The sequence below is a fragment of the Lagopus muta genome, chromosome 26 (genome assembly GCF_023343835.1).
Source record: "Lagopus muta isolate bLagMut1 chromosome 26, bLagMut1 primary, whole genome shotgun sequence".
NCBI classification, from domain to species: Eukaryota; Metazoa; Chordata; class Aves; order Galliformes; family Phasianidae; genus Lagopus; species Lagopus muta.
The window spans coordinates 1,167,494-1,181,696 of record NC_064458.1 but is presented as its reverse complement, the minus strand read 5'-3'; the positions used below and the strand labels follow the sequence as shown (position 1 = coordinate 1,181,696).

Below are 14,203 nucleotides of genomic sequence, written 5' to 3'. Positions count from 1 at the left end.
ATTCTCCCCCTTTCCTGCCTAATTAGTGATGTATTTTTAACAAAAGCATTTATCTTGGGGCAAATGGCAACATTGTGTTCTGTAATGACCTACAAGAGACAATTTATATTAATCTGTGTTGCATGTGATTAAGCAAAAAGCTCATGCAGGATGTTCTGTAGCAGGAGCCTTGGATATTCTCTCTGCTTGTGCATCTAGAGCTTAGAGTAGCCCTAATTTCTAGGAACTTAGCCATGCTTACTTCAGCTTAATTCATTACAGAAGTTCCACTTCTCTCAACAGCCTGTTAGGGGACATTCAGCATCAAGAACTGTACCAAGAGAATCAAATGCGTGCTGGTGGAAAGAGAGTGAGCCCATAGAGAAAGGTGCATCGTAACAGAAATGTCTGCAAGTGTATAGATTTAGTTTGGAATTGCTCCTGACTCATTATTGTGAATTTGAAACTTAAAACACATTTTAAAAAAAACCTAATTTTGAGATATATCTTGCTATTAGGAATGGAAAATTCTTCCATAACAAAAATAACAAAGCTGCCTGAAGTCTTGAAATAGAGCTTATTCAAAACTCCTTTTTGAAGTTCAAACTATGTGCAAGCTCCTTGTTTTCAGTAAAATAAGGAATGTCATTTGCATTCACTCTATCTTAGAATTTGCAGTGCTTTCTATTTAGTTCCCAAACCAAAAAGTACTGGAGAAGGTACAAATATTCCTCAAGTCCTCTTGGTTCTGTGCGGGGAAACCCACGAGGCTTTCAGGCTCATGTATCACCTGAGCTGTGCTCAGCAGCAGGGCTGACACGCTGCCTCTGGTGCTGGCACAGTCTTCATGCCTGGAAGAAGCAGACCCCAACTGCAGCTACTTTCCCCTGCTTGTTTGCCTCGTGTTTGGTAGAAGACACTGCTATTCCTGTCTTCATAAGGATTTGCTTGCACTGTAGGAAAGGTGTGACGTCTGTTAGTAGATTCATTAATCTAGGAAAGCTTTGAGAAACAAGGCTGTACTTTCTCATGGCAGTCAGGAGAATGCTGGAGTTGAACTTTCTGTCCAGTTGTTTTTAAATATGAATATTTTCATATATATTTTTAGAAACAGTAAGCAACTTCCATTCATTCTTTCAGAGCTAAGATGAAGAGCGTGGACTAGATGTTTAGCATGCCTCAGTAGATGAGGCAAGTCTACAATCTATTATCTGAGAAGGAAAAGTCACACATGGGTGCAGATGTACCTTTTGTGTCCCAAAGCCACTGCAAAGCAATCTGAAACTACCCAAAATGAACCCAGCTTTGTGCAGCAAGAAGTCTGAGCCTCGAGAACAGGCAATGTAGCAGCTGAGGTGCTAGTTTTCCACATTCAGTGCTTGGCAGCACATTTGGGATAGACTCAGCAAAGAGCTTTGATTTACCTGTGCCCTTCAGAGTAACTTTCACAGCACTGAATTATTAATTTGCTTCTTTTGGCAGCAAAGGCTTCCAACGTGTGAACTGCTCAGACGATGCCAGATTAACAGCTACCACAACTTGGCTGCCAGGACAATTTGTTTGCTGAGAGGTAGCTGTTACCTGAGTGACAAGCTTGGCTGATTATCACCACCAAGAGCAAATCCTTGCTTGTGTGCAAGTCTTTATTACTTCCAAGCAAGCCTCCAGTTAGGAACTGGGAGAAACTGGTGTCGAGGGTTCTGTGTCTTTAATATTAAATATAAGTTAACGATATCGGTTGATTTGTACTGCTAACAGCTCTTCTGTGTTTTTCCCAACCATTGTGTCTTGGTAGGAATTGAAGTTGGGCCTGAAATGCTGGAAGAGATGAGAGAAACTAACCGTGTGTTAATGGAAGTTCGAGACTTGTTGAAACAGCAGGTAAGTGAGGAAGGGATCTGATCCTTGTTTGGTGCTCAAGATCAGTCACTGAATCTTCTGCCTTCAGTGCTGAGTTCTGGGACGAGGAGGCCTGTGTAGGGTGATAGAATTATTGCTCTGAACAACAGGGTCAAGAGGTGGTCTCACAATTAGGTCTGTTGTTCTGAGAAAAAGTAGATTCATCTGATTCTGCTGCTTGGAACTATGTCTGCTGACAGGCAGTGCACACAGAGAATGAGCTCTTAAAAAAAAAAAAGACACACAGTAGAAGTGTATTTAACTGGAAAAACAAGTCAGTTTTTCCTTGGTTTTGTGGGCACTTGAAATCAGTAACGTCCAAAGTTGGAAGGTGGAAGAGACCTTTCAGCTGTCCGTTAGGGTCCTGGAAAGGAAAATTATATGGAGTCTAAACAAGCCCTGTATTCACTTTCCTCTTGTTGTTTTAATCCTAAGCCTTTCTGGCTCTGGTATTTTCTTAGGGAATTTGGAACTTCTTGGGTGCTCAGATCCTTTCCCCTTTTAACGAGGAGATGGTGGTTTGTCTGGTCAACTCTTTTAGGTATAGAAAAAGGTTCCGTTCTCCCTTTATCCATTCTGGGAGCTGAGGGCAGCAGCTTTGGCCTGCCAGCTAATTGGAATGGCAGACAGGCCTGTGTGCCAGTGCAAACTGGGCGGCCTGTAATCTGCAAAAACATCTGTTGCATTGAGTTACTCTCAAATTTCAGGCTTCTGCATAAATACCCAGTGTTTACTAGGAATCAGGTCAGACATGGTTCCTGGCAGCCTGGAGCAATGATTTCCAGTGTTCCCTTCCAGCTTAGTGCTTACACTCCATATAGATTTTCTATTTGTTTTTTCTCTCACTCTTGCCACCTACTTTTTTTTCTTTTTTTTTTTAATTCATGGGCTTTTTTTAATGGCACTTTCAAGCAAACTCTTCCCGAGAACACAAACTGACACGTGTCACTGGGAAGCCAGGAGGAGGCAGTTCATAACGTCTTCATTTGTGCAAAGATTTTCTAAAACTCACTTTTTCTTGATTCATCATCTAGAGATGCTGGCAGTCAGGACAGCAAAAGACTTAATAATGAAAGCCCAGGTCTCATCTCCTGAGCCAAAGGCTGAAGAGTTCTCAGCACAAAGGAACCTCTGATATTCATGAGCAGATCCCCAAATCTCCCCTCTGTGTTCTGTCACCCACTCTAATGGGACACATTCTGGGGATTTGGGTTAGCCATACCTCTGCATTCACTGTTCAAAATACATAACCCTGACCACGTTGGAGGAAAGAGAGAATCGAACATAGAATGAAATCTTGCTGCCAGTGGAAGCTGGCAGAGAGACACAAGCAGATGATTTTGTCCAAGTACAAAGTGAAACGTCTTTAATAGTGGAAACACGAAGTCCATAGGGCATGTAGGGGTGGTCACACACTGTGCCTGAGCATTGGCTGTCAAAAGCCAATAAGGCTTTTTCAGGAAAGAAGCCTGCTAAGGTTTCTGTCTAAGATGCTACAGTCGTGAACATTTTAGCTTATTTTTGCCTGTCCCAAATTCCAACAGCGTCTTTTCACTGCCAATGCGACAGATAATCTCTTTGTTGAAGAAAGCTTGAAGGAATAGGAGGCTAGAGGAGAACAGAGGAAGTCTGCAATAAGGAGCCTTTGTGAATAGGTTCAAAATGTCTCTATACCAAAAAATGGTACAAATGAGGTCAGAGGCGACCTATGTTTTATAGAAGTGGCACACAGGAGATCCTTTCCCTGACTTTGTCTATACAGTGTCTGAGCTGCAGATCACAGAGTCATAGAATCACTAAGGTTGGGAAAGACCTCCAAGATCACCCAGTCCAACTGTCTACCTACCACCACTATTTCCCCATTAAAACGTGTCCCTCATTACCACATCTTGAACACTTCCAGGGATGGTGACTCAACCAATTCCTTGGGCAGCCCATTCCAGAGCCTGACCACTCTTTTGGAGAAGAAATTTTTCCTAACATCCAACGTGAATCTCCCCTGGCACAACTTGAGGCCATTCCCTCTAATCCTAAATGATGCACACCTCTCTAGAACTGTTAATTCAGATCTTCTAGAGAAGAAGACACAAGTAAAGTAGATTCCTTTCTGTCCATGGCACTTCGTTGTGTGTTTTGAGTGTTTCCGGCATCTGCAATAGAACAGTTTTATCTAGTTAGCCTGTAGGAATACTCCAGTAGGGAGAAAGCCACCTCAGCTTCCACAATGTCTACAGCATAGACTTTGGGGTAAGAATTAATTTGTCTGTGAGTAGCTGTGCACTCTCAGACACCCTGTTTTCTGACAGTGGGGCCATTAGCTTGCGTGGCAGCAAAACTCAGCCTTTGGCCAAGTGGTGATTCTTGTTTTCTTCCAGATTAAGGAGATAACATTCCTGAAGAACACAGTCATGGAGTGTGATGCCTGTGGTGAGTTACTGAGTTGAGCCCTATATTCAGCTGTTTCCTCCATGTGCTTCATACCTTTGTGTCCAAACAAGTAGTAAAACGCCATATGTGACCATCTGCCCTAAGGAATTGGCTTGTTTCACAGCCACCCGAGTGGCAGAGAGTAATACTTGGTGTTAGTGATGCTTTTTTTCCCCCGTGGCATTCTGCACACATGGAGCAGCGTTGCGTGCTGATCTCACGGTTCAGTGGCAATTGCAGTTATCACCCCTTTGCTGAGCATGGAGTGCAGAAGCAGCATGAAAAATCTCATATCTTCCCAGCAAATCTTCTGCGTTTGCTCACGTCCACAGTTTCTAAAATAAACTTTATTAACGGGTCTGTGACATGCAGTGCTGTGCTTCTCAGGGTAGCTGTGTTCAGAAAGCTGCCCAACCCCATTTCTTATAGCCCAGCCCATGGCCTGTGTTAGGATTGCCTGGGAAAGCACACCGGCTGTCCTGCGGGACACAGCTGGCTACTCTTGAGCTGAGCATGGAAGAGAACATCACCCCCAGGAGGCACTGCTCTGCTACTCGTTCCATCTAATGTTGTCACCTTCCAAGCAAAAAGGGTGTTTACAGAGGATTCAGGAAACAGGGTCATAAATTCTCCCATGTACATCTTGCCCTCTGTTCCTCGCTAAATGGTTTTTCTGGACTGGAACTTGCTTCCAATCGATCTGACTTGCAGAAAGCACGGTTCGTGGAGATGCTCTGTTATTTGCCAGTACATTTGAAGGGCGGAGCAAGAACTGTTTCTCCATTTGGAGAGATTGTACTTTTGCTGGAAAAGAGATTAGCCAAAGTTTCTGGGACCTGTAGTGCAGAAATGTATTCATCCACACCAATTGTTTTAGTAACTCACTCATAAAGCTGTCTTGAACTTTCTCTCTGTTACCTGATCTCTGACTTCCCCACTCGGTTTGTGCTGTTTGTGTGTTCTTCCCTGTACTTCTTGTGGTAGAATTGGAGCTGCTTTTCACCGTGCATTGAACGATGTGGCTCACAGCAGTTATATGTGCTTCTCTTATTGTTTCTCAGAAAGAGCAGCATTAAGAGAGAAAGCCTCTGTTTTAGTGAAGATTTTATTGGTGCTAATATAGAGTGTTGGGTTTTTTTGTTTGTTTGTTTCAGATTTTTAAAACCAGGCTATTAAGCCAGAGAAAGAGAAGGAAAAAGTCCCCTAGGGCAGTGCATGTGGGAGATCAGTGACAACTCTAGCTTCTAGAAAGTTTATTCACAGTCCTGAGTTAGTCTTCAGTGAAGTTTTGGCTTCCAGCCCTCTGCAGCACTTCCCAGACTCCAGCCTGTGCTGTGTGGGTTGTGCTTCAGCCAGGTGTCTGGGTCTGTGCTTCCAGTGGGATGTAGATGCAGAGGAACCAGGGAGAGAACTGTTCTCTGTGGAACTCCAAAAGCAAAGGCATTACACGAAAAGGAGGGCAGCACGACAGGAGTTTTGGAATAGGAGGGAAGACTTCTGGATTAATTCATTTATTTTGGTCTGCTCTGACTCAGAGATCACTCCAGCTGCTGCTTCTGGCTTCCTTTTTCTCTGTTTGCAAAGCAGAGCTGCAGCTGCTTAACTCTTAAAAGGCTACAAGGAAACGTCCTGTGGATGAGACACACTGAAATCTCCTGAGACAACAGGACCAGCTTTGGGTAGGGTCTGGCAAAGATAACTCCTTCCTTCATCTTGCTTTTGTCCCCTAGGCATACACACTGAAGCGACAGGCCCTCTCATCACTGTGACACAGTTTAACAGATGTGTCCCAAACCCCTGCTTCCCTGGAGTGCCCTGCACTGAGACCAGCACTGGCTTCCGCTGCGGACCCTGTCCCCCAGGTTACTCAGGGAATGGGTCCCAGTGCACAGACATCAATGAGGTAAGAAACAAGGAGGATGGGCTGGCAGTCACAAAGTGGCCTCGCTTGTCTTGAAGTGCTGCGAGTTCATCTTGTGGCTGCAGAGGAAAGCCTTGCAATTCCCCTAGGAGCTGCAGTTCAACACAAACATCATTTCAGTGGAACAAAGTCTGTTCCTCACCCTGCCTCAGTCTGTGTCCATGTTGATTTTATATCCAGTACAGCAAGGCATTTATTTCTAAAAAAGACAGGCTCCAATAAAATAAATCTTTTGGTTGCAGAAAGGTGATTTTGGAATACTAAAAAAATCCCCTTTGGCCTTAAAATCTTTTGAGCTAGTGGCTGATGAGTTGTTAGAGATAAGATTTATTATGTGTGGAGCAGAATCAAATGCTATCCAAATACTCCTTTATACAGTAAATCTTAGCACACCACATGTATTGCTTCATTTCTGCCTTGAAATTAAACCTTGCTAGGCAGATATTGTTTCACTTTTTTCTTCTTTTACATTCAGTGTGGTATTTAATCATGTTTATTTTGTCTGTATTCAAAGCTTTACTCAGCCATTCATTTTCTGTCTCCAAAAGGTTCCTTAGTTCTGTGGTTCCCAAGTTGTAGTCTCATTCTCCACTGTTAGTCCATCTTACAAAGCCATACCACCTCTGTGGCATTTATAGCAGTTTAAAAACCTGCTGAAGCTAAGAAGGTTCACGGGACATTTTGAGGCTGATGATGATCTGTTAGCCACCAAAATGTGGAAAGTGCTGTATCAATGGAAAGCATCTGCTAGCACAGAGCATAAGAATTCAGTGAAAATAATCATGTGTTGGAGGAATAAAGCAGGCAGCAATATCAGCTTTGGAAGCATAATTGCTTCCCAGAGTAGTAAACAAACAACTGTTGTTGTTTTTCAAAGGCAGTTTAAGAAATTACCCAGTTCTCTGGATTCAGAGACTGCCAGGAAGAAGAGTGCGAAGTGAAGCCAGCACTTTGCCTGGGCAATTGATGTCACCTACAAAGAATTAGTCTTGAGATTTTATTTGTTTTACTTGTCTGCACATTCTGAGAAATGAACAACTGAGGCTGGGAAGCTGCATTTTCCACTTGTAAGGAAAGCCAGCAACTTCTATGCATTTTTGTTTTGTTCTTAGAAAATAAAAGCACAATAGCTGGATCTTACCCAGCAAGGCCTGCTTTGGGAACTGCCTTCACAACTGGCCCTGAGCAAGCCTGCCTCACAGTTCTGTACAACTTCCTTCTTGTTTACAGTGCAGTGCAAACCCCTGCTTCCCAAAGGTCCAGTGCATTAACACTGCTCCTGGCTTCCGCTGTGATCCTTGCCCTCCTGGCTTCACTGGGCAAACGGTCGAAGGAGTTGGACTAGCTTATGCCAGGGCCAACAAACAGGTAAGGCACAGAAACTCCTCCTTCAGAAACCATCGACTCTTTCCCCTCTGTTACTGTAATTAATTCAAGGGTCCTGGAGCCATCAGAGAAATTGGAGGGAACTACAAGATAGCTGTGTCATACTGGTGGTAAGGTTGATGCAGTGACAGCAAAGAGTTGCCAAGGCCATCGGAGCACGTCAGCAGCAAAGCACCCCGCTCTTAGATCCCAGTGCTGCCGAATTGATGCTGGTCAGAATGCCACGACTGTGACAGATGTGAGGCTGTGAATCCAGCCTGAGCAATCCCCATGTTTTGAGGGGTTTGATGCAGCTGGTGGGTACCCAGCTCCTTGTATGGACGGATCCTGTCAGATTAAAACTCAAAAAAAAAAGGAAAGCTAACACCTCGTCCTACCATGGTATATAAGAACATATTGACAAAAGCAAGAATGGCTTGCAGCTTGTGTTATTTAGAGAGCTGCTAGCTGGACATAGGACACAGTCTTTGACCTTCTTGCTCCACTTACTCTCTTCTATCCTTTTACAGTGAGCAGATATACTGACAGCTCAGCTCAGAGCTAAGCTATTTCATCAGGCTAAAATCTCTGGTCAGCCTTTAGAGGTTGGACACCGTGCTTGGGGTCAGGAATGTTTCTGGGACTTGGCTCAAGGAAAACTCTGAGCTCTCAGTGCCAGTAAGGCTTGCTGGGAGCTTTGTTTCTGCAATCATTCTGCAATCTGACCATCATAACCTGTTGAAGAGTGAATTTAATGTCTATTTTGTTCTTCCTGGGTAGGTTTGCACTGACATCAATGAATGTGAGACAGGTGCTGCCAGAAATTGCGTCCCGAATTCTATCTGTATCAATACACGGGTAAGTATTACTCAAAAGCCTCACAGAAATCCCCCTTCCCTGGGTTCTGGGGCCTCTGTTACTGTGGCAATCCAGCACCTGGGGAGAGGTTACAGGAGAAGTTTGCCCAGACTCACAGTTAATTCCCTATTACTTTTTCCTACAGGGATCCTACAAGTGCGGAGCTTGTAAACCTGGCTTTGTTGGGGATCAAATCACCGGCTGCAAGAGCCAGACAGGGAGACTCTGCCCTAACGGCGAAGTCAGCCCGTGCCACGAGAAAGCACAGTGCATCGTGGAGCGGGACGGCTCCATCTCCTGCGCGGTAAGGCCGAGCCTCCCTGCCCTGCGATCCGCTCGCTGCCGTTTCTCCTGCGCTGTGCTCGCTCTCCCGGGTCTGCCACTGCCCTCTCCTGGAGAGCATTGCCTTGTCGGCTCCCAGTGCTCCCTGCTGACACCTGGGCTGCGGCGATCTCCCTGGGTGACCTCAGGGCTGTGCGCTGCTCCCGACACCTCAGATTCTCTGTGCTGTTAGTTTGGGTTTGTTTGCTGTTTTTATTTTGTTCTTGTTTTGAATTGTTTTAAGCGCTATAAATCTTAAGGCTTGGAGCATTACTCGCAGCTGAAAAAGCAGACAAACCATTCAATCTCCTGATCCAAAGTTCTGCTGATGCATCTGTCCGCATGATCTTAGAAACAAGCAGAGAATTGTATTTGAGTTACTTGAAAATGCCATTTTCAGCTGAAGTGTCTCTTTCAGGTGACATTTCACCTGCAGAGCATTGCGTATCTGGCTTTGCAGTGTGTTCTGCTGGTTCTCATGCAAAGCCTTCAGTTTTGGAAGCATTACCCCTACCAGGGGACTCACCAGCAGCCTCGCTTCGTTTATCTGCTCTCTTCCAGTGCCTTGTGGGGTGGGCAGGGAATGGCTACATCTGTGGGAAGGATACAGACATTGATGGAGTCCCTGATGAAAAGCTGCGCTGCTCTGACAAGAAGTGCCGCAAGGTGAGGTGCAGTTCTCACAGATTTAGTTAGAAACAGTCCATCATGGGAACGCTGAGCCAGAAGTGGGTGATTCCTATTTGAGGGCAGGCCTCACCCTGCCTTTGATGCTGTTGAAATCCTGCTCAGCGTGCAGAATTCAGAAAGGTTCCATGGCATGCACAGCTTGGCTGCCTGCCCTGCTTCATCCTTCCTTTCCTTTCAGGATAACTGCATGACTGTCCCCAACTCTGGCCAGGAGGATGCAGACAGGGACGGAATTGGAGATGCCTGTGATGATGATGCTGATGGAGATGGGATATTAAATGCCGAGGTTTGAATTCTACAGCTTATTCTGTCACACCCAAATACACTGAGAGGTCCTGCAGAGCAAATTGCCTGCAGCTTTAATGTGAACACAGAGAGCCCTCAGCAAATCCCCCTCTCCTGCAGGACAACTGCGTGTACACCCGCAATGCAGACCAGCGCAATGCAGACAAGGATAACTTTGGGGATGCCTGTGACAACTGTCGCCAAGTGAAGAACGATGACCAACGGGACATTGATGGCGATGGGAAAGGAGATGAGTGTGACGATGACATAGATGGAGATGGTAAGAGCAGCTGCAGCTGTACCGATATCAGAACAAGACAGCTGGTCAGCATGAAGCTGTAGATCCTCATAACAGGTACCAGCACTCAGAGGCTTAAAGAACTTCTTTCTGCTGGCATGAAGGACACTTCTGTTTTTAAAACGTCCAGATGAGCAGTCAAGCCAGTATCCTTCAGAGTTCAGTTCTCGTAGGGTTAAAGTTCTATCTTCAGGATGATGCTAACAATTTTTCATAGCACTTTTATTGTATGCAGTTAAAGCCAAACCTGTTTCAGGCTTCAGAAAGATGAACGACACAAACTGATGTCAGTCCGGACAAGGACAGTACTTTGTGCAATGGTTTCAACTTGTGAAGAAGTGTAGGGCTATCCAAGTTGTTAGAAGCTGCTGCCTCAGTGCAGTGTGTGTCAGGGCTGCGTTCTGGGAGAAAAAACACCACCACTGGCTGCCTTCAGGAGCAGTCTGTGAGCTAGTGATGCTGTATTTGCACAAAGCCTGCTTTCAAAAGCCAAAAATCACAATGGCTGCTGGCCTGAAACATACATATTTATTTACAGATTATTTCCAGTGCATCTAGTGCTGTTTGGGTCTCGCTACTTCCTGCCAAGTAGCTCCCTGCTGGCATGATCTGCTGGTGTAGTAGGTAGATGCAGGGAAGTGGGAAGTGAAGTCATGCAGCTTACCAATTAGGTTGTTCCTTTCCTGTCTCAGGCCTTCAAAAGACACCGTCTAAATCTTCCATGTCAAATAGCCAAGGTTAACTTGGACTTGTTCTTTAATTATGTAGACGTCTAGTTTAGAGAAAAGAGAATCTGTCATAGTTTAGGGAACCGCAGACAGCTTCATCGTCACCCTCCTGGCCGCTCATTCCTGCACAGCTCCAGGTTGGAGTCGCATTCCTCAGTTCTTCAGCTCTTCCTCAGGAATGCAGGCAGGGACATTTCCTCTCAGGTTCCTGTATGGACAGCAGCATGCTTAGTGTCTGTGAGGATGCAGTCTGCAGTATGTTTTAAGGTCAGCTGCTGCTGCTGTTGGCCTTCCTCCATCAAGTCAAAACCGTTGCCTGATTGCACAGATCCAGCCATTTGTCACCTCTTACATCCCAAAGAGATCTTGCTGCATGTACTGGAATATTGGCTTGATGGGTTCTCTGCATGTTTTACAGGAATCAAAAATCCAACGGACAACTGTAAAAGAGTTCCTAACCCTGATCAAAAAGACACTGATGGTGATGGAGTAGGAGATATGTGCGACAGCTGCCCGACTGTCAGTAACCCAGACCAGGTAAGGAAGCACTTCCACTTTTGCAGTGTTACAGCTTTCTCTCACTCAAGACAGTGCTCATACCATCTGCCTGAAGTAGGTTTGGAAAGACAGACACTCAGAGTCATCAGGACAAGGTGTAGGAACTCTCCCACTGTTGTGAGCTCCGTTTCCAATCTGAGCAACAATGCCAACACCTCTCTTCTTTCTCCTTTAAAGCCCAATTCTCCCACTGACCCATGTTTAAATGATTCTCGCTTTATTTTCCCAGAAAGATACTGATCATGATCTCGTGGGAGATGTCTGTGACACCAACCAGGACAGGTGAGATCTTACTGCAAATATTGTACTTGAGTTGTATGGAATTCTGGGGACACAGGCATGGAAGGCACGCATCAGTAAACACGACAAGTCAGCTTGGCCTTAATTTGTGTCTTTTTATTCAAACAATGGAGGTGGAATTTCCTTCTAACTTCAGAAAACTTGCTCCTGGAAGTACCAAGCCCAAGGCCTGGCAGCTGTGAGCTTGCTGACAGCAGCTTGCTTTTCATTAGCTGCCCCCACAAATTTGTTCATGGACTACAGCTGGAATATTTCTGATCTATTTGTCTGTGCAACTAATAGCTCAAGACATTAAAAGGCCAAATCACCAACTGCCCCTGTTCCTGTAGAGGATCCCAGCTGCTAGAAAGGGCGTGCAAGCTTCTGGGGGAAAACAAAGTAAGTGGAAGCTCTTTAGCTGTACAATGCATTTTCTTCCCCAGCGATGGCGATGGCCACCAAGACACAAGAGATAACTGCCCCTCAGTGCCTAACAGCTCCCAGGTGGACACAGACAATGATGGACTAGGAGATGAATGTGATGATGATGATGACAATGATGGGATTCCAGATGAGAAACCCCCAGGCCCTGACAACTGTCGGCTTGTCCCTAACCCTGGCCAAGAAGATTCAGATGGTAAGGGAAACGTAATCACATCAGCTGCAGGGTTCTGCTTTCCTAGAGGCTGATATGTAGGAGCTTGACCTTCAGATGGGCAGGAAGTAAGACCTCCTCAGTACTGACTTGAGACAGTTCTACATCATTTTCAAATCCAATAACACTGACATCAGAATGATATTTGGGAAAAGTTCTCTTCCAGAAGTACCTACAGTGTGAGGTGCTGCTCCTCTTCATAGCTTTCCTACAAGCAGGAGGTGGTGTCAGGGTTTCTTCCCTGCTGACAAAAAGGAGGAGCGCAGCCATGCTCTGAACATCCCTTATCCTTGTATAGACATGTCTTCCTTCAGCTGTGCTAGCCAAAAGCTAGCTGAGTAAAACTTAGGTGCAAAGGGTAGGGGAAATTGAAAGCTTGCTTATTCTGTTGTCTCTCTCAGGTGATGGTGTGGGAAATCTTTGTGAAGAGGACTTTGACAGAGACATGGTGATTGACAGAATTGATGTGTGCCCAGAGAACGCAGAAGTGACGCTAACTGACTTCAGGGCTTTCCAGACAGTCGTGCTGGACCCTGAGGGTGATGCACAGATTGACCCCAACTGGATTGTCCTTAACCAGGTAGGACAGTGCTCCAGAACTGGGCAGCAGGTGTGGTGGTAGCAAGCCTGTACAAAATTGGATGCAGTTTTCATTAAAAGCATGCAGGCCTGATGCCTCTGTTCAGTAACGCCCTGGTCGTAGATAGAGGCCTACCTCTGGGGTACCTCTCTGCTCATTTAACAAGAGGGTTGGAGATGCTAATTAGACAACCTTCATCTTTCACAGGGCATGGAAATTGTCCAAACCATGAACAGCGATCCTGGCTTGGCTGTAGGTGAGGCACTTATTTTTGTCCTATTAAAGAATTATTGTGCACCTCACAGCACAGCTTTTAAAACTATTTCAGATGCTGCATAATGACCCCTTTTATCCTGGAAAATATTGTTTGCAGTAAGCAGTCTCCAGATTTAGCTTAGTAAAGTCTACCACCTCCATCTGAATCTGGGGAGAAACGGATCGATGTTTTACCTCAGAACGCAGAGATTTTGCTTTCCTACCAACTGCAGGTTACACAGCATTCAATGGAGTGGACTTTGAGGGCACATTCCATGTCAACACTGCCACAGATGACGATTATGCTGGCTTCATATTTGGCTACCAGGACAGTTCCAGCTTCTACGTGGTCATGTGGAAGCAGATGGAGCAGACATACTGGCAGGCAAACCCCTTCCGAGCAGTCGCAGAACCTGGTATTCAGCTGAAGGTAAAGAAAGCACTGAAAAAGAAATCAGCAGTGGATTTTGGTCTTTCTTAGCTGTGCTTCGATGCATGCAGTGGGGCAGCAGCTGTGGGCAGCTCTTTATCCACATTCCACCACTCTTCTCCACGTTAGGCAGTGAAGTCCAAAACAGGCCCAGGTGAGTATCTGCGCAACTCCCTCTGGCACACTGGGGACACCACAGACCAAGTCAAACTGCTGTGGAAGGACCCCCGCAACTCCGGCTGGAAGGACAAGACGTCGTACCGCTGGTTCCTGCAACACCGGCCTCAGGTTGGATACATCAGGTGAGGGGTTCCCAGCCTCCTCTGCATGGCTGAGCAGAAGTTCAGCACGGAAAGCAAGCATCTCCAGTGCAGTTCTGTGGTAAAGAGGAGGCAGTGACTGGGGAACCATTTCTGTGAGTGCCTCAATCTCGTCTCCTTGTCCCACACGCCTGTTCTCTCTAGAGCTCGCTTCTATGAAGGCCCCGAGGTTGTAGCAGACACTGGAGTTGTCCTTGACACAACTATGCGAGGAGGGCGCCTGGGAGTCTTCTGCTTCTCCCAGGAGAACATTATTTGGTCAAACCTGCGCTACCGCTGCAACGGTGAGTTGGTTGTGAAGGTCAAACACAGGAGTTGTTGCCATTTGGCTTGAACAAGTTCATCTACGGTTGGA

At 45.8% G+C, this 14,203-nt stretch overlaps 1 protein-coding gene across 6 annotated transcripts in view; it reads left to right on the top strand.

Annotated features, from left to right (window-relative positions):
- Window positions 1-14,203, top strand: part of LOC125685127 (cartilage oligomeric matrix protein) — a 39,969-nt gene that overhangs the window by 18,879 nt on the left and 6,887 nt on the right. For all 6 annotated transcript variants that reach the window (XM_048927943.1, XM_048927944.1, XM_048927949.1 and 3 more), the window contains 17 exons: window positions 1,775-1,860; window positions 4,254-4,305; window positions 6,036-6,208; window positions 7,457-7,594; window positions 8,372-8,449; window positions 8,595-8,753; window positions 9,332-9,436; window positions 9,639-9,746; window positions 9,866-10,025; window positions 11,190-11,308; window positions 11,559-11,611; window positions 12,052-12,245; window positions 12,665-12,843; window positions 13,051-13,099; window positions 13,332-13,528; window positions 13,658-13,830; window positions 13,993-14,132. In XM_048927943.1, coding sequence (XP_048783900.1) covers window positions 1,775-1,860; window positions 4,254-4,305; window positions 6,036-6,208; window positions 7,457-7,594; window positions 8,372-8,449; window positions 8,595-8,753; window positions 9,332-9,436; window positions 9,639-9,746; window positions 9,866-10,025; window positions 11,190-11,308; window positions 11,559-11,611; window positions 12,052-12,245; window positions 12,665-12,843; window positions 13,051-13,099; window positions 13,332-13,528; window positions 13,658-13,830; window positions 13,993-14,132 — 2,163 coding nt within the window. The remainder of the gene's footprint in view (window positions 1-1,774; window positions 1,861-4,253; window positions 4,306-6,035; window positions 6,209-7,456; window positions 7,595-8,371; window positions 8,450-8,594; window positions 8,754-9,331; window positions 9,437-9,638; window positions 9,747-9,865; window positions 10,026-11,189; window positions 11,309-11,558; window positions 11,612-12,051; window positions 12,246-12,664; window positions 12,844-13,050; window positions 13,100-13,331; window positions 13,529-13,657; window positions 13,831-13,992; window positions 14,133-14,203) is intronic.